The 20,096-nt window shown below is 41.6% G+C and overlaps 1 protein-coding gene across 1 annotated transcript; it reads left to right on the forward strand.

Annotated features, from left to right (window-relative positions):
* The first annotated feature begins 515 nt into the window (after positions 1–515).
* slc6a20 (solute carrier family 6 member 20) lies at positions 516–18,354 on the forward strand. Its single transcript, XM_085422022.1, has 11 exons — positions 516–733; positions 2,113–2,253; positions 2,676–2,767; positions 2,880–3,107; positions 4,568–4,678; positions 4,779–5,020; positions 7,656–7,824; positions 11,271–11,472; positions 13,599–13,758; positions 13,898–14,063; positions 16,863–18,354. The coding sequence occupies exons 1-11, from the start codon at positions 610–612 to the stop codon at positions 17,031–17,033; spliced, it is 1,806 nt and encodes a 601-aa protein (XP_085278148.1). The 5' UTR covers positions 516–609; the 3' UTR covers positions 17,034–18,354.
* The last annotated feature ends 1,742 nt before the right edge of the window (positions 18,355–20,096 follow it).

Below are 20,096 nucleotides of genomic sequence, written 5' to 3' on the forward strand. Positions count from 1 at the left end.
CACTCAACCTGAGCTAATGTTCTCATTTGTAGCCCACTCTGGTCACTCCGAGTGAAAATCTTCCAATCCACCACTTCCAGCTCTGCCTCCTACTTTTTTGTTGGTTAGTTGGTTGGTTGTTAGCGCCACCATCTACAATCCAGCATCTTGTAGACCTGCTAACCAGTCATAAATCACCCCTGACACTCAGTTCCACTCTGCCTGCACTCTCTTCTTCACCTCTCTTGGCCTCTGTCAGTTGTTTTGAATGGTTGACCCCAGGTCTGGTTTCACTAGCTGTACTTGCAGCTTTGCTGTTGCACCTCTCTCCCTCTCATTCACACACATTTATTCAGTCTTGTGCTTCTTAAGGACTTTTTCTTTGCCCCTGTCTCTGTGTGTCGCCCTCTTTCTGCGGTATGTATGTATCAAATAAAAGAAACATCCACCTGGGTTATTTTCCATGCCTCACCCCCTTTACTAACACTTTGAATAACAGAAGCTTTTGGCTCCGCCTTCGCTACAGTCGCAGAGGGCTTATAAACCAGGCTCAGGCTGAGCACAGCTTCACCCACGCAGCGGACACTAATTCTTTTGCGGGCTCACTGAGGCTACACACAGGACCGAGTCATGGAAAAAGATGGAAGACCCAACTGGGACAGCCCCATGCAATTTGTGCTGGCCTGTGTATCATATGCAGTCGGACTGGGAAACGTGTGGCGGTTTCCATACCTCTGTCAATTACACGGCGGAGGTAAGTCCGTGTGACCCTCTTTCACTAAATCATGAGCAGCACTTTCTTGTGCCTTTAAGTAGAGGGAGGTTACCAGGTTTATGATCATGTTTGATGAGCACAGAGTGTATTTGATTTGAAATGACAAATCTCAATACACTCTCTGTCTTCAAAGATTCAGTGGAAAGCAGTGATGTTGTACATAACGGATTTTACTCACCTCAGCTGGTAAACGAGTTACTACAGCCATGTGTCATGTAAACGTCCCTTTATAATTTCTCAATACCATTAATTGAATTGTAAGTAAGTAACTTAATATTCTTTAATTGGTGTGAAGAGTTGTTGATTAAGATTTTATCAAAGGGGGCGGGGCGTTCCGTGGTAAATTTCCTATGGAATCCTTACCTGACTATTGTCAGCTGTCTCGCTGCTGAAAACAATAATAAAAGTAGATGACGGTCATTAAGCGTTCGGAGCGAAAAGCAAATAATAATAATCAGAAGCGGTTTCGAAGTAGGCTTGTTTAAACAGACTCCGTTTAAGTGTGAGAGTGCGCAATTTAAAGACGAACTAAAATAAACGCAGCGCAAGCATTCAGACATTTAAAGAAGAAAAAATGTTTTCGGCTCTTCCCTGGAAATGTTTCCAACATATGGCACTTTGTGCCGGGGTGTTTGTCCCGATGTTTCTCTCTGACTGCCAGAATCTGACTCTGTGCGTCACCCTTCATTTACTGTGTGGATGTGGAATTTTTCAGCGTCCTACTACGTACGACAGTACTGTGCTAGTGACCGACACCATAACACTTTTTGTCTTGACAACAAATCACCTTTGTGAGTGTAATTAGAAACTCAGCACACTGTGCGTTGCAGAAGGAACAACGTGAAAAGATGTTTCACACATACAAGGTTGACCATAGCCAAGCACAGATAGATGGTCTTCTGCCAAGTAGGGAGACTGGTGCCAGTTGGGTCAGGGGTTTGTTGGCACACTGTAATTCTCCAGACTGCTCAGAAGGGTACCACCATAAAAATGTTAGTTAGAAATGCTTGTCCTCAGCCACTTACGCAAAACACCTGAAGGTCACAAGAGTATCAGGTGAGGACACAGACAGGGGAAAAGAGTGGAAACCAAGTTTATAGCAAAATGCATTGATTTTATTTGGGGTCATTTTTGACCCCACCTGTGGAAGAGTGTAGGTAGGTATTGGTAGATTGTGCATCCAAGGGTTAATATGGCTCCTATCAGCTTAGAAAGTGTGCTTCTGGTTTACACTCATGGGATTCTTAAAATGCTATGGTTGCATATTTTTTATAATTATTTATAATTGTGGTGATGTTTATATAGCAAATTTGTCCACTGTATAACATTTGTACTGTATTCACCCTTCATGCCTTCAGGGGGGTTCTTAATCCCGTATCTCATCATGTTGCTTTTGGAGGGGTTGCCCTTATTCTACATGGAGCTCGCCATTGGTCAGAAGATGCGTTTAGGTAGCATCGGGGCATGGACTTCGATAAGCCCGTATTTGGGAGGATTGGGTAAGTGCTTGATTAAAATGAAGTCACAATGCATTTACCGCACACTTTTAGCTACACTTTTGGAAAACTAGAGGTGTTATAAAGGAGTACCAAGGAGAGCCTTTCTGGTGACAAAACAGTAAGCAGTTTGAATGTTGCATTAGAAGAAGCTAAAAAGGAGTCTGTGCAAAGGAGCTACAGACAGAACTTTGTAGAGTGCTGTGAATGAAAAACACCTGGGCTTTGTTTAAGTTTTAATCTTTCAAATGAACAGTTTAATTTTATGTAGACAATTTGATTTCATTTTATTTATATAGCGCCAAATTACAATAACAGTTGCCTCGAGGCGCTTTATATGCAGGTACCCTACAATAGTACAGCAGGTATAAGTAACAAGTGTCAATGTGAGATTGGTGATTTTATTTGCTGTTCTTCTGTTTTAGGGCTTGCTAGCGTTGTGACATCCGTGTATCTCTGTCTCTATTACAACGTCATCAATGCATGGAGTTTCTGGTACCTCTTTCATTCATTTCAAGTGAGCTGCTAATTTTCAAACTACTGCAGTTTTTTCAAACACATGCTACGTTGTTGTAGCTCATTTGGATGTAACACATCTCTGCTGCTCTTCATGTTTATGTCAATTGCAGTCAGTCCTGCCCTGGGCAGTATGCCCCATAAATTCAAACCGAACGGGACCTACAGAGGAGTGTGAGGTGGCTACACCCACCCAATATTTCTTCTACAGGGAAACACTGAACATCTCTTCTTCTATTGAAGAGAATGGAGGCATTCATACAGGACAGGCACTGTGTCTCGTGCTTGCCTGGGCAATAACCTACCTGTTCATTGTGCGAGGAGTAAAGTCAACAGGAAAGGTAAGGAGACTCACGAGTTTCTGTGATACATATCAGAAGTGGATATGAGCACAACAATCGCCATCATGAAAATGCCACTTCATAAATTTTGATGCCAAGTAACATAAATGCATTGTCACATAATTAAATGGTAAACACACCAGTTCTTATATACCGCTTTTCAACTCTGCCTGAGCACTCACAGTGCTTTATACAGTATAACAAGTTAACAGTATAAATCTTAGGCTGCAGACCCACAGAATGACAGAATTCCCAATCCTAATGAGGACATATATCTTTTTTTTAAAAGTCATATCAACACAAAAACAAGGAGCACAAAGCTGAAAACCACTCAAGGCAGTCTTACATATTTGTTTAATATCTGCATTGAAGGACATGTCCTGGTCAAAATGACTCCAAGGTTCCTCACAGTGTTACTGGAGGCCAAGGTAATGCCATCCAGAGTAAGAATCTGCTTAGATACCATATTTCTAGGCTTTTCAGGGCCGAGTACAATAACCTCAGTTTGATCTGAATTAAGAAGCAGAAAGTTAGCGGCCATCCAGGTCTTTATGTCTTTAAGACATTCCTGCAGTTTAACTCATTGGTGTGTGTTATCTGGCTTCATGGACAGATAGAGCTGGGTGTCATCTGCATAGCAGTGTAAATGTATGCTATGTCTTCTAATGATGCTGCCTAAGGGAAGCATGTATAATGTAAACAGAATTGGTCCTAGCACCGAACCCTGTGGAACTCCATAATTAACCTCAGTGTGTGAAGAGGACTCTCCATTTACAGTAACATTAGATGAGTCCACTGTCAGAGGCCATAAGAAGATCATTTGTAACCTTCACTAAAGCTGTTTCTGTGCTGTGATGAGCTCTGAAACCTGACTGAAACTCTTCAAATAAACCATTTGTCTTTTAAAATCACTCTTTCAAGATTTTTTTGAGATAAAAGGAAGGTTGGAGATTGGCCTATAATTGGCTAAGACTGATGGGTCAATGATGGATTTTTAAGTAACCGTAACAGTTAACTGTTTTAAGTTAGTATAAAAAGTGGCTGTACAGAATGTTCCATCTGTGAGATGGTTATGAGTAATTAGTTCTCTCAGTTCACTGTACTTAATATGAATCTAGCACAGTTCTTTGCGGTGTGGTGGAAGTGGAGATGTTCCTAGATATGGACCAACAGCAGCAACTGTGTGATGTTATGTCAATATCCCCCAAAATCTCTGAGCAATATTAACAAGCCTTCTATACCACACAGCATATGGGCTATACCCCATTAGTAGCAATGTGTACCTAATGGAGGATTTGGTGAATGTAATTTACAAATATTTTCTAAACCAGCAGACCCTAGTGCCTAACTAAAACATACTGTAACACAAAGTTACCAAGTTATGATAAAATTCATAAACATTCCATCATCACACTTACACATTTGAACTTTTCTATGATTGTGCTGGTTGGCTTCTACAGGTGGTGTACTTCACAGCTACATTTCCTTATCTGGTCCTGTTTATCTACTTGATTCGGGGTGTGACTCTTCATGGTGCCATCAATGGCCTCAAATACATGTTCACACCCAAGGTAAGAGTGTCTAGGAAATGTGCTACGCAGATAAGGCTCTTCAGGTTTCATACTTAGAGTGGTTTATCTTTTATGTGTATGTACATTTGTCTGCTTTTAGATGGCTGAACTTGCCAATCCTAGAGCGTGGATCAATGCAGCCACTCAGATCTTTTTCTCCCTCGGTTTGGGTTTTGGCTCACTAATAGCCTTTGCTAGCTACAACCAGCACAACAACAACTTTCAGAACCAGGCCATCGTTGTCTCACTTATCAACAGTGGAACCTCTATCTTTGCCAGCATCGTCACCTTTGCCATCTATGGCTTCAAGGCTACTCTCAACTACGAGAACTGCCTGGACAGGTATGTATGTTTTGTGCTAATGCAGGGTTCCCGCTACACATGCAAGCATGCCTGTAAATTTACAGGTGTGTCCCTATAGGCGTGATATATTATACGGTTCAACAAGTTATTACAAATCCAGGCATGTGTACTTCAATTTCCAAAATTCAGAATATCACACATGCTTTGTAACATGCTGTTATACTAGCTCATTTTTAAAGAGGCTCTTTGTGGCCTCAAATCCAACTGAGTAACATAAAAAATACCACAAACTTTATCTTTGAACCAGTATTTTATATGTCAAAACAGCCAAATTTGCATGTTATGATATGATGTTACAATTATAAGATCAGGATTGTAACAGTGTAAAACACTGGCATGGAAAATGACTTGTAAATGACTTCTGGTTAAGAATACAAGCTGCAAACGACAATATTTAAGGCAGAGTGAGTAAACTATTGGCCTTAATTGGCATCAAAATATCTTGAATAAATCTTTTTTCTCAACATAGAGAAAATAAGACATGGGGATTTTTTTCTGTTATGATATTTGTGAAAATAACGTGTGTCAGCTATTATTTTTAAACCATTCACCAAGCTAATCCCATATCAATACTATCCACATCAGCACAGTAGGGTCAGCAACATTTATGTCTTGTGCAGGAAAAGTTTTAAATTCAGCATAATTCAGCATTCCCGGACCATGAAACTGCAAACGCATTTGTATGGAGGTCAAACAAGGCAGTCTACATCAGCTTTTTGGACTAGCCGTGCACATTACATTAGCTTGTTGGAGATAATACCAAGGACGAGTTTGTTTTAAGGTTAAAAAAAAAAAAAAAATCAAAACAGCTGGTGCCCCAAACCCAGAAGCATTTGAGGTTTTAGTTTTGTTTTTCTTGGGTTTTCTTTTCATTCAGAGTGGTTTTAAATGCGTCATAGAAGTCTTAAATCTGACTGACTTTGATGAAAGAAATGAAATAAACCAAAACAAAACTAACAGTATAAGTGAGCGTAGAGACATATAAATCTGTTTGGTTTGTTTTTTCACTTGGACCCTAGACTACAATTTAAACATAGCTCTGGCCTGAGGGCATAAAATCAAAGCTAACAGTAACATTAGCCACATTAGCCATTAGCCAAACACAATGGATTTTCCTATTGTTGTGGGGACATTGCATCAAAATAAAAGTAATCCACTGGGTCTTCAGTTCCTCAGATGCTGGGAGTGCGTGAAGACGTCTGTGTTTGCGCTCGCAGCCAACAACTGAACATTTGGTGAGTTTTGTTTGTCGCTGAGACATTTTAGTGTTAGTTAGCTAAAGCGACTCTAGCAAGAAGTTAATAGCAGTCGGTGATGCAGGTGCTCAGGGATGGAGAGTAGGTCCTGGTTGGCCATGCTAGGGCAATGTCTGAGACCAGTGGCTGCAAAGTTGTGAGATCACAAGCTTATGGAAGTGCAACAAGGGCTCCAAATGAACAGTGTTTATTACTGTCATCTAAACATCTTCATGCAAGTGCTTCTACAATGACATGTATTAGTGCTTTTACATTGAAACCATTTTTAAAAAGTTTTCTTTAGAATCAAGGTGAGGTGGTACAAACACATTAATCGTTCAACCAGGACGCTCGAGTAATGCCTGGACCAGTTGTTTGGGACCATTGTAAAACTGCGGTTTAGTCATTGTTTGGTTAGGTTGATGAACCGAAACTACTTGGTTATGTTTAGATTTAGAGGTTAGCATAAGGCTTGGAGAACAAAAACTACCCGGTGAGGATGAGGAAAGAGTATGGTTTTGATTCTGTTACATTATTAACAAAGTTACAGACAAGCTCAACAAAACTTATCTGAAAATGATGACACCAGTGTACATTTTGCACTTCTCCAATAAAGATTACATTGAAATGAAGCTGTATGTTGTGATAACAGCTGACACCATGTTCATCGAGAGAATAGTCTGTCACTGTATTCTGAAAACAGGCTGTGTGCATTTCTCTGTCAGTTGAGTAATTTGGTACTTTAACAACACAGCGTGTTGCTTTGCTTTATCATTGAAAAGAAAAACCCAGAAATGTTCTTTCTTTTGCACAATAGGACTTTGGACCTAGAATCTGGTATACAGAACATGTGTCCAGTGTTAGATCACTTAATAACAAGACATAACAACTCTGAACAAATATCTGTGGTGTGGTGGAGGGTTGGGTGGATGGGGGGGATTGGAGTTGATAGTAGTTGGGGGTTAGTGGTGGGGGGCTGGTATGTGGTAGGGGTCAAAGTACCATCCACATGAATGCCAAAACCCAACAGAACATTGTTTTTCATTAACATAAGTGTCATTCATTACACCTGCCAGTGGTTGGCAGCAAAACATGAAGTGAATAAATGCAATGATTTTACTAAAGTAATACAAAAAAGTAAGAACGAAATGGTTGGTTTTTGCAGTTGAAACAACTAAGAACAAAAACAGTTAAAACTGTCTCTCATCTGCCGCAAAAACATAAGTGGACTGTAAACTTAGTTCAGTATCACATCAGTTCCCAGTCTAATAAAGGAAACACTTTGTGAAATACGTCTAAGTTCAACAGGTTGCAAAATGGCCTGTGCAATCATTGTTGAAGGTCAGGGTTAATTTGTGCTCCTTTTTCTTTGTTTTCAGAATGCGCCTTCTGCTGCTAAATACCTTTGATCTAGCAGAAGACGCCATCAGCATGGACAGCGTTCTCGAGTGGACTGAGAAGCTGAACACAACATATCCAGAGCAGTTTGCCCAAATTGCCGACAAAGTAAGAGAGGGAGAGTGCAACCTGGAAAAGGAACTAGACACAGTGAGTTACACTCATCTACATACAGTAACCACACAGGAAACACTATTCAGTTATAAAATAATGGAAAGTTGGAAGTTACTTAAATCGGGAAGAAAAAGAGAAACGATAAATGATCAACGTTTGTCACCCAGAGTCTGATCGTACAGTCAGGTCCATACGTTTCTGGACCATGACACAATTTCTGTCATTTGGCCTCTGTACACTACCCCAGTATATTTTAAATAAAACAGTGACAATGTGATTGACATGCACATACCACTGCAATTTTAAAAAGCTTAAGATCATGAGCTGTTCCTTTTGTCTGTCCAAGAACAGTGCATGCTATTTAGATGTTTTCTGACAATCTAATCTGCCCTTTCTGTTTTGAGGGTAACCACTACCGTATTTTCCGCACTATAAGGTGCACGTAAAATCCTTTAATCTTCTCAAAAATCGACAGTTCGCCTTATGTATGAATTCTGGTTGTGCTTACTGACCTCGAACCGATTTTATGTGGTACATGGCGCTCAGAAATCTGTCAAAAATGTTTTGGTACGACTTTGGTAAACTATGAAGCCGCAGCGCTTGATGGATTGTTGGAGCATTACAGCTGCCGTAGTCAGGAGCCTCGCGGAGTAATCTGGATCCTAAACTCCGTCTCTTCAGGTCCCCAAGTCAAACAAACACTGCAGCATCACTGAGAGTTAAAAACTGTCTAAATTCTTTCATCTTTAATAAAATGATCAGTGTTGCTGCTTTACCAGGTGTAACAATTAAGTTTAACATCCAGGCATCCATGAAAACAGGATTTATTAAAAGGATGAACACTAAATTTTTCCACTCGATAGAAGTTAACGTGAGGATTCCTGGTGGTTAGAGACAAATGCAATCGCATGGAGGATGCTGTAAACAGACCAAACTTCAGTCAGGAGAACAACTGAGATAATCCATCCTCAACACGAGGTTAGTCATTAATATACTGCAACAACATGGGAATAGAGCCGCTGGAGAGAATACAGCATTAATGAATCAATGGTAGGGAAGAGGAGGAAGCAAGAAGAATGAGTTGAGTAAAGTTTGACTTATCTGACTGTTTTGTTTACCTCAATGCGCCTTATAATCCGGTGCACCTTATGGTTGAAAAATACGGTAGTTTGCACTTTCCTATAAAGCCTCTGTACATGCATTGATAAAGGTAACCAGGTGTACCAAACTGCTGATTTGACCACTCCTAAGTTTTTGCCGTCTCTCTTACAGTTTTATTTTAGTTCTTCATCTTAATGATCTCCTCCTTCACTTTGGAGTTCAATTTAAATCAAATACAATTTGTTGTTGCGAGGTACTAACTGAACTACAAAAACACTATGCACCCTCTAGTGTCCAGATGTGGAATAGCATTTTAATACCTGAAACTGCCACAGTCCACCAAGAACGTTTAAATGACAGGTTAACAAATACAAACATAAACAAACAAACGAAAAACTTTAAGTTTGGCAGTTTTCTCTGTTTGTTTTCAATGCCATGTTTTAACAGATAGCTATTTTCAGCTCTTTACATGGACACTAGGGAGAAATGCAAAAATAGAGCACACAGCATGAGGGGATGTATGACAGCGATGTGACACTGGAGACTTAAAGACACGACATAATTAGGGAGATGGAACACACCAGGGAACACAGAGGAAGTAAAACTGAACAAAGAGACAGGCATAAGTACAAATAAGGACATAGGGACAAATAAGATGGGAAGTAACACACACTGAGACCCAGACTAAGACGTGATAGACACTGGGACTAGGGATAAACAGATACATGACAGACTGGAGAGACAAAGGATGAAACAAGACAAGAGAGGAAACATAGACAGGTAGACAGAACGCAGACCAGACAGACATGACTGAGCTGAGGGACAGACACAGAGACATGAAATAGATGGGTAAATAAACACAGAGACGAGACTGACTTTCACAGGAGAGGCTGAGAAGAGAAAAACAGAGGCGAGACAAAGACACAGAAGGAACCTAATAATATCAAACAAGAGACCATGAAAGACCGATAAACCCAGAGACACTAAAATAACTCAACTCAAGACTAAACCATACGAAGTTTGAACTTCAATCATCTTCTGAATGTAAAGGAAAGAATCATGAATCCAAAATAAAACTCTAAACACTGTGTCAAAGAGCCAGGACAGAAGCTGCCTGCAGGGCTGAACACGTGTGGGGTTAGTTTGAGTCTGCTGTTCATGCCAGTGGCACGACCACACTGACAGATCCTGGTTGGAAGTTTGAATGCCATCCAGCAGCAGTGTTTGACCAAGCTGATCAAAAGAATAATCACTTATAATAATAATAATAAAATAATAACATGCTCCTCAGGCCCCTGTTTGTTAACTGTCAGTATGTGTTGTTTCTTTAATCATCCATCCATCCAACCAACAACACCAAACAACTCAATTTGACTGCTTAAACCACAAATGTGTTATTGTAGACTTGGTCTCTCTGTGGTATTATATCACTTCCTGTTCCTGTTACAACACACAGTGGTTTTTTGTGTATTTTTCTGTGTAGCCCGTTTAATTAAAAACCTGTAGCTAATGACTAAAACATACCACTGCTGCTGCCTGTCTGTACAACCCGATATCAAACACCCCGATCCACAGTGCCCATTTCACGCTTTGCCTCCAAAACGTAAAATCTACACGTTGCATTAAGTTGAAATAAGCTGCAGGACCAGCAGAGGGAAATATTTGATTTCAAGCCAACATGAAAATAATAACAGGAAAGCGTTTAAACAGACAATATTAACACATTCGCATGTATATCCATATTAGCCGTGACGATGCTGGGAGCCTGGGATCTACTTTGTACGTTACGATTTTGTGGCTTTAAATATATTTTCTCCCCCTGCTGGTAATGCAATTTCTGCATGCAGTAATGCAACTCATGCATGTTTGTCTCTCTCACGTTTTAGAGAGGCAAAGTGTGAAGTGGGCACGGTGGGCCGGCGTGTCTATTACACATTTTGCTATGATACTGGGTTGGTACTTTGCATATTTACACTCCACCCTGGCTGAATTGTAAAATATTATTACTTATTTAGGTTAAAAATCTTTACTATATTACCAAAAATTTTAAAAGCACCTCAGTACACTGTATTTTTGGAAAACTGTGCATAATATTTCTGCAGGAAACATGTTCCCCATCAGTATGATATATGATACAGTACATCGTCTCCATGTTCACAGACATGAAGCCTCTTTACTGTAATTATAATTATTGAGATAAGGTTGTGGCATGTGCATCCACTTATAGGTATTTTATAAGAATGAATGATCTCTGTGAAGCGTGTCTGTATGAATAATACTTCATAAAGAGACATTTTGAAGTCTTTTTATTTGACATGTAAAACACTGACACTAAATTCAGTTTCTATTTCAACTATAAACTCCCGTTATTTTTGTTTCAGGCAGTAGAGGGGACAGGCCTGGCCTTCATAGTGTACAGTGAGGCCATTAAGAACATGCCTTTGCCCCAGCTGTGGTCTGTACTGTACTTCTTCATGCTCCTGCTGTTAGGAATGGGCAGCATGTTGGGAAACGTTACAGCCATCATCACCCCGTTACGTGATTTCAAGATTATGTCCCGCATGAGCAACGAGTTGTTCAGTGGTAAGATCCGTACTGATGTTGGTGGAGAAGGTCTTCGTACTTTCTGCTGCTATGTATTCTCACTGAACCGTTGCCACACTTTTCCTGTCTGTCTGGTTGGGTTACAAACACATTGACAGTGGTAAAGAGCAGCATTTATGTTTATTGCAGCTATAAAACTAGTTTTCAGCTGAGTGCACAAAGTTAAATAGAATTCAAAGTAGTAACTTGTGATGCTCCTACTTCCTACGACAGGCCGTGCAGATATTATCAAAGTGATTCTTTATGGTCCTACCATTGTGAGAAAGCAGATGTCTGGGAATGCCAGGAGCTTTACGCTGTGTGAGAATTTGGCTTTTAGAGCTTTGAGTGTTCAGAACAGAAAGGCTTTATAATACTCGGTGTGTAAAGCAGGCAGGATTGGACCCAAGCACAGACACACAGCTTCATTGCTGGGTGCCAGAAATACTAAACTAAACTGGAACACAGGGAGTAGCACACAGCTCGGAGGAAGAGGACGGTGGGAGGCGCAGACATAAATATGCACGCGAGGCAACAAACCACAGGAGGGAACACAGCTGAACATGATCTAACTAAGGAGACAGGGGTATACAGAGCATTTATGCATTTACAGCACACATTTAGCTGCAATAACCAACTCTCCCCATCGCTGCACATCCTCCCAGATGCTCGGCCAGTAGAATCAGGCCATGATTCGATTCCAGAGTTTTATCATAACCCACGGGCGACCGTGGCTCAGGGGGTTGGGAAGCGCATCAGTAACCGGAAGGTCGCCAGTTCGATCACCGGGCTCGCTGTCCTGGTCATTATGTCCTTGGGCAAGACACTTCACCTTACCGCCTATTAGAGATGGCCAGAGGGGCCGATGGCGCGATATGGCAGCCTCGCCTCTGTCAGTCTGCCCCAGGGCAGCTGTGGCTACAACTGTAGCTGCCTCCACCAGTGTGTGAGAGTCAATGAATGAAGCCTTGGAAAGTGCTATATACATCCAATCCATTATTATTATGTGAGCAGCCGAAATGATTTTTCGGGTGGCTCGTTACAGCCATCTATGTTTGTGTTTTTTCCGCCAGCTTTTCAACACTTGAAACTGGTTGTGTTCTTCTGGTGTCTCAGTCACTCGACACAATCTGTCTCCAATGAACACAAAGTGCGTTACTGTTACATCAGGGCACACTGTTTGACCATCAGTTTTCATGACTTGGTCAAAGGCTGAGTATAGGCTGTTATTATGACACTGCTGCGGTGGTGGAAAACCTATTGGAACCAACATGATCTCCTGTGAAGGCCCTGCTACGTCCCCCAGAATCAGTGTCCGATGGCCCCACACCATAGCTGAGTGCAGCAGAGACACCGCATGCCTCTACCAGCTGTGAATGCACCACTGCGCACTGCCCCATTAACTTACTGAACCCGGGCCAGCCGTTCCATAGCAGGAGATGCTGAGACACAACAGAAGAAAACAGATTATTGGAGAAGAATGGCGGTGCTGGGACTCTTGGGGCCAAGCTCCTGCCACTGGCTAAACAGTCATGGCAACCTCAAGGCTTGCCTGCCAGTGACTGCAGACCCACTTCGTTGTTGCCAGGAGCTCCTCCACGAATCGTTCTGGGAACACCGTGTCCAGCAGCTGAGCCGCTCCTGGTACAGGGCCAGGCTGCAGCCACCTGACCAGGATGTGTCCTTCAATGCACATATTAAACAAATATGTAAGACTGCGTTCTTCCATTTGTGCAACATCTCTAAAGTTAGAAATATCCTGTCTCACAGTGATGCTTAAAATTTAGATCATGCATGTTTTACTTCCAGGCGGACGACTGTAATTCATTATTATCAGGAAGTCCAAAAAACTCCCTGAAAAGCCTTCAGCTAATCCAAAATGCTGCAGCAAGAGTCCTGACAGGGACTAGAAAGAGAGAGCAGATTTCTCCTGTTTTGGCTTCCTGTTAAATCCAGAATTCTGAAAAAAATAATTCTGATAAAAAAGTCAGAATTCTGACTTTTTTATCAGAATTCTTGAAAAGAAGTGAAAAAAGGACGTGTCCCCTTTTTCCCCCCAGTGGCCCTAATCCTCTTTGTGACTGGTGTTGTAATTTGGTGCACCAGTGACTGAGCTTTTCTTGCAGGTTTGGTGTGTGTGTTTTGTCTGCTGCTGGGCCTGGGCTTCACCACCACCTCAGGGAATTACTGGTTTACCATATTCAACGACTACGCAGCCACTTTCTCTTTGCTGTTCATTGTCCTCATTGAGGTCATAGCTGTTAGTTACATCTATGGAATTAAGAGGTATGTGCTGTCATTGTGATTGTTTCCACATTTGTTACTGTAGATTAAAACCTTTTTGTTCTGGCTATAAATAATGTACTACTATTCTACTGCTGTAAAGTTCAATAATCGATACGAGCATGTTTTCTACTCTCTTTAGGTTTGAAAAAGACATAGAAGACATGCTTGGTCATCGTCCCAACTGGTACTGGAAAATCATGTGGGCAGTAACCAGTCCCTTGCTCCTTATTGGCCTCTTTATATTTTACATCATTAACTACATCCAAGGAGGGACACCCACTTACCAAGCATGGAATAAAGAGCTGGTGAGTTCTGCTTTCAATATTCCCGACGTGTAGACATTTTTACTTTCTCCTCAACAGACAGTATGGATTATCATTATTGAAGGTTTGGGTTAGGTCATGTTTAACAAAGTCTCCTGTGATACCGTGCACTCCAAAAAGGAAATGAGCGGAAAAGTCTGGTGGAAAATGGCAAAAAAGATGGCGTAGTGCACTATTAAATAGGATCGTTTAGATTTAAATGATGCTGTGAATCGACGACTTCCAAATAGCTCAACAAATCAAGAAGCAAAAGTAAAGGAAATGTTTTTTTCATTAGCTCATCCAGCCAAAGGACCAAAGTCCGTCTGCCATCCAACAAGAATCTGTACTCCTCCTACAGTATTGATCTGAAGTTTTAAATTGCACATAATTATCATGTAAGTTTTTTTTACCCAAACTGTGCTCAAGACCAAGATTTGTTGTTTCATGAGCAAGAATGAATCGCTTTCAGGAGCTCCATGAATTCCAGTGTGAAGTATTCCACAGTGAACTGTTTGTGCGATTATAACACAGTGGAAGCGACTGGGAATGGGAGCAGCTTCACCACCAAGTGGCCACATAAAATCACAAAGCGGATGCTGAGGTGCAAAGGCTGCCATCTTTCTGCAAAGTCAATCTCTACAGACCTCCAGATATCCCATAACCTTCAGACTAACTCAAGAACATTGCACAGAGATTAATGGAACGAGTTTCCATTTGGGCGATCGTGGCTCAAGAGTTGGGTGTTCGTCTTGTAACTGGAAGGTCGCCGGTTCGAGCCCCGGCTCGGACAGTCTCGGTCGTTGTGTCCTTGGGCAAGACACTTCACCTACCGCCTACTGGTGATGGCCAGAGGGGCCGATGGCGCGATATGGCAGCCTCGCTTCTGTCAGTCTGCCCCAGGGCAGCTGTGGCTACACCTGTAGCTGCCTCCACCGGTGTGTGAATGAATAGTGGAATTGTAAAGCGCTTTGAGGGTCTCGAAAAGCGCTATATAAATGCAATCCATTATTATTATTTCCACGGCCGAGCAGCTGCATCCAAGCGCAGTGCAAAGTGTCTGAAGCAGTGATCTCAAAGCTTGCTGAATGTCTGGCAATCCAATGGACCAGTCTGTTTTGGTGGTTGCTAGGAGAAAGGTACTGTGTAACGTTTGGGTGGGGCACTTTATGGTGTGGGGTTGTTTCCCAGGAGCTGGGCTCAGCCCCTTAGTTCCTGCAAAATTCCATTAATGCTTCAGCATACCAAGACAGTTTGGACAATTTTATGATCCCAACTTTGTGGCAACAGTTTGGGGATGTTCAATGAAGAACAAGTATCTGTCATTTCATTTATTTACTTATAAAGCACATTTAATAACAAAAAAGAGTTGACCAAAGTGCTGTACAACGTAATAATTAAACAATAACATTAACATCATCAAACAGGTAGGAAGATTTGAATAAAAAATTGGTAACTCTCATGCAGTATAGCAGTGGTTCCCAAACTTCTTTTTGTTAGGCCGTCCTTTGTTTTTCAAGAAAATCTTCAGGCTCTAGAGGGCGTGTAAAGCTGCAAAAGGTCAGACTAATAGTTTGTTGCTTGGCCATTTAGCACTTTATAAGTCAAAAGATTTTAAAATTTAATTCTAAAACGCACCGATGAAGAGAGGCGAGCGCCGCGGTGATATGTTGTCTCCTTACACGGGTCAAGAGGCCGGCTGCAGCGTTGTGTACGAGTAGAAGCCGTGCCAGACTGGACTGACACCAGCGTATAGCTAATTAATCTGGGGCATAAAAGTTACAGCTTGGTCCAAAAATAATTACTTCAGTTTTGTCTCATTAAAGGTACAAAAATTTGAGACCATCCAGGTTTTACCTTTGTCAAGGCATTTGAATAAAGATTCCATGGGAGTGGTGTTTCTATTATCCGAAGATAAATCTGGATGTCGTAAGAGTGAAAGCAGATATTATGCTTCCTAAAAATTAGGCCTGGGGGAGCATATAGATTGAAAAGGGAATTGGGCCTAATATGGAACCCTGCGGGACACCACAAGTAAATGGAGCTGTGGAGGACGTAAAATCATCAAAGTCCTCTCGGAGAGGTAGGACCGAAACCATTCCAAAGGGATACCTTTGATATCACATTGCTCCAATCGCAAGATCAGATTACTGTGGTCAACGGTATCAAAGGCTGCAGTTAAATCTAGAAGCAGGAGCACAGCTGAGCCACCTGAGTCGGTGATTAATAAAATGTTATTAACAATAACAGACTGAAGCAAATCTATCATTCAAGAGTTTGAATTCCACCAAAATCCTAATCAACCATTCTTGGAAGCACAGGGATATTTTGATATAGGGAAGGAAGTTTGATGCCATCCATGTACACAGAGATCAAACTGAAAATTAGCAGTCAAAAAAGTATAATTAAATGAATCAGAAACAGGAAGAACACCCTTCTGACACAATGTTAGTGATGACATTGGATACTACTTTGGCAGAGTTGGCTGGAGTGTAAATGAGTAATCCAGTGTAACAGCAAATTTATTTTTAAACTGCACTGTCATGTTATCTTATTTTATTCTACAATTTTATTTATAACGTGTTGTGATTTGGATGGACACGTGATATTATTGTACAAGCAGAATCCACACTCGTCAAACTGAACATCAGTGATGACCTTTTTATTCAGCCATACCTTTCACATAGTTATGAGTCCTTACCAAGATTAGGATCTGGATGTTTGCAGCTGTACCACTCTACAGACTGTAGCGTTGATAGCAAAAGTTTCTGCTAATGGTGAACTGTATGTGTGGCTTCCCAGGGTGAATCAGCAGTGACGGAGTACCCCGTCTTTGGTCAGGTCTTCATCGTGCTGCTGCTGGTGTCGTCAGTCAGCTGTGTGCCCCTCACAGCTCTGTATGCCTTCTGCAGGAAGAGGAAAGATCGAGCCTATGAAAAGCGTCCATCTGCTGTGAGCACAGTGTCAGTGTAGGGACCAAACCTGTCCTGCTTCCTGGACCTCTCCATATCTGCACTTCAGCTGAGCAGCAGGAGTACAGTATTTCCTACCTAATCCAGAGTGTGTGGTGTTTGATTTGAGTTTCACCTTAGCGACGGCCCTTTTGGACTGTTTGTCTGCAAAAACGACGTCGTTCCAGTGTTGCCGTAGTAACAGCTTAGGCGACATCAGACACAGGCCTTCTTTGTTCAGAATACGGTCCATATTTCCTTTGAATCTGTTGTATTATTTGTCTCAGTATTAAAGTCAGACGTCTGTCAGTACATTCAGAAGAATATCCTCTAAATCTCAGCTGTGGAACATTATTGCTCACAGATGTAGTTTGTCTGACTGTCAGATGTTTAAATATAGTTGTAATTTGGTCATTTGCCTGTTGTTATTTTTCTAAATAGTAGTACAGTATTATGAATGTATGTACATAAGCTACTGTGAGTTTTAAATGTATTGTTTTAATCATTTTTTCCCATCTTACACACTGTAAACATGTTTTAAAGCAGTAGTGCACAGAAGTGAGCACTAAAATATCGTAGGCATCAAAAAAGGAAGTCCTGTCCTATCACACTATAACATCGCACTATAGTGGACTTTTTAAATTATTTGGACTCGCCTGTTTCTGTCTAATAAGAATAGTGATTGGTTAAATTCTCACACACATGCTAGATTAGAGCCTGTGACAACAATCTCATTACAGAGGTCCTACTTTCTGTTTTGAAGTATCTTTGAGCAAAGTGGTGTTTTTGCATCACTACCAAAAATGACACTTGATTCAAGACTCGAGCTGGACCTGTTGGACTGCACAACAGAAAGCCGAGACGTATCAAACCACATCGGCTGATTTCCTTTCTTTCTTTCTTTAAGGTAAATATGATGGACATATCAGTCATTGGGTTTTCCTGTCGTCGAATTAGAGCTGGCACTGAATTATGTGTGTACGAATTATCTGCTTTCTACAGGATTTTTGATAACTAGTTTTTTATTCATTTTAAAAGGGCTGGCAGCTCATTGTGAACCAAAATACCTGTATGAGCCAACAGTGCTGTGCCAAAACACAATTGTAATAAAAAAAAAATTTCTTTGTACATTCCCAAATATGTCAAATGTGTATATACTGTTGGATATGTGTCATCGAATGACCGAATAATTGGACTAATCAAAAGTGTGATTTTTGCTTTTTGTGCCAGTGAGTAAATAAATGATGAACTGTTAGTTTTCTTGGACATAAAGCGTCTTGTAAGTCACTATGTTGTCTTTCAGCTTCATCTGAAATTTATTTGGGGGGTTTTGATTAAAGAAGTAAGACATTTATGTGCGTGTGTGTCTTTTAGAAGACAGACGTCTCTTTTTTTCTTGATGGATTCTGTCCCAGTACATCTGTTAATACCGAGTTTGAAACTGCTTCTTATATAAAGCCAGTTGACCTTTAACCATTACAAACATCAATGGAGTGATGTTTGTAATCATTTGGACTCAGATGTTGCATACTGCCACCTGCAGGTATTCATAACTGACTGTAGGAGTCAAATGTAAACTCCACAATAAGCTCCTGACCTTACATGAAAATGTCTTGTCTGTTCCTGTGTCTTGTTTTTATGAACCTTGTTGCATCTAAATGTTCATGCATATTTCATATGAGATGATGATGAGATAGCCTTTATGTGTCAGTTGCAGGTCTTTTACCCACAACCGAGATGACAGACCTTGCCGACCGTACATACAATACACAAACATCACATTGGGGAGACAGGTCAGGCCAGGTAGCAGGAAAAAAACCCTCGAAATGTGTAACACAAAAGGATAATACAGGAATGCACAGATATCAACACACCACAGCACAATAAACACAGACAGCAACATGGGGAAGAGTTCCAGTGTGTACACCTGATCTGGGACCGCTGCAATCTTCGACTGCACCTCCAGCCAACCCGATGTCCACATCAGAGGGGAGGTAAGCGTTGGAGGTGGCGTTGGATCCGGCGTAGGGAGGGTGATGCGTCAGTGAGTGCTTATCAGTATCAGTATATGTATGTGTGTGTGTGTCCATAGTTCAGCTGAGACAGTGTCCTTCGCCCTGCCAGGCTAAGTAAACAGTCTTCCAGCCAACCCAGCCAACCTTGTAGGGAATGGGAAGAACAGACTAAACACAGTCGTTATCAGGGAGCTTTTGTTCGGCTCCAGCCTTGAGCCCACAGCTGGCTCCGAAGGGGTAGCTGGATTATGATGGTGATTTTTCTTTTGCGACAACTCGTGAGAATTTCAAAGCTGTTCTTTAACACTCCGACACTGGTCTCTCAATCTCCCGTTGGAGAGCCGCGAGCTTCCCCATGATGGTATCAAACTTGCTGGTGTTTTCATTCTTGTGCTCAGAGAGCTGATTACTCACGACTGCAGTGAGCTGCTCCACGATGTGATCCAACGTCCGCTCAGAGATGTTGTTCTGAGTGGACTTTTCCTTGATGTATCCCAATATACGCTCAGAGGTGTTATTCTGAGTATTCACGGCAGCTGCGTCTCCAAGCTCTTAACCATGCTGCTCTCAATGAGCCTGTTCTGAGAAGTCGCGCCTCGTCCCACCGTTTCAATCCCAGCGGGCAACTTTGTGGGGGTTTGAACAGCCGGTTCAGCTATCTTAATCCTCCCATAAGCCAGAGCCAAGCCAGCTCCGATCAGCAAGAACCCTGTTATCACGGTTCCGAATAGGTAGATATCTTCAGCGTCCTCGATTGACAGTCCCGCCAGGCACACGATCCTCCATGTCTGCCACCCGTCCATCGTGTATCCGGCAGGGAAAGTCCCTCCAGACTTCTCGTTGAGAAAAGGGAGTCAATAGCATTCAGAGACCAGTTGATCAAATCCATAATTCTCTTTAGGTTTTAGAAACAGACTGTGAGAGACTGTTCCATCCTTGTTATGGAATACATTTTTATGAACTTCAGTTACAGGACAGGTGGTTTCATCGGTCAGGGAGGCGCTAACCTGTCACAGTTAAAAGGGAGTTTTTCCTTCTCACTATAAGTGTTTGCTCTTGTGCGGTCGTCT

This window comes from Rhamphochromis longiceps, linkage group LG11, assembly GCF_057381845.1.
Source record: "Rhamphochromis longiceps isolate RC_006_pf linkage group LG11, R_longiceps_female_GT1.1, whole genome shotgun sequence".
NCBI classification, from domain to species: domain Eukaryota; kingdom Metazoa; phylum Chordata; class Actinopteri; order Cichliformes; family Cichlidae; genus Rhamphochromis; species Rhamphochromis longiceps.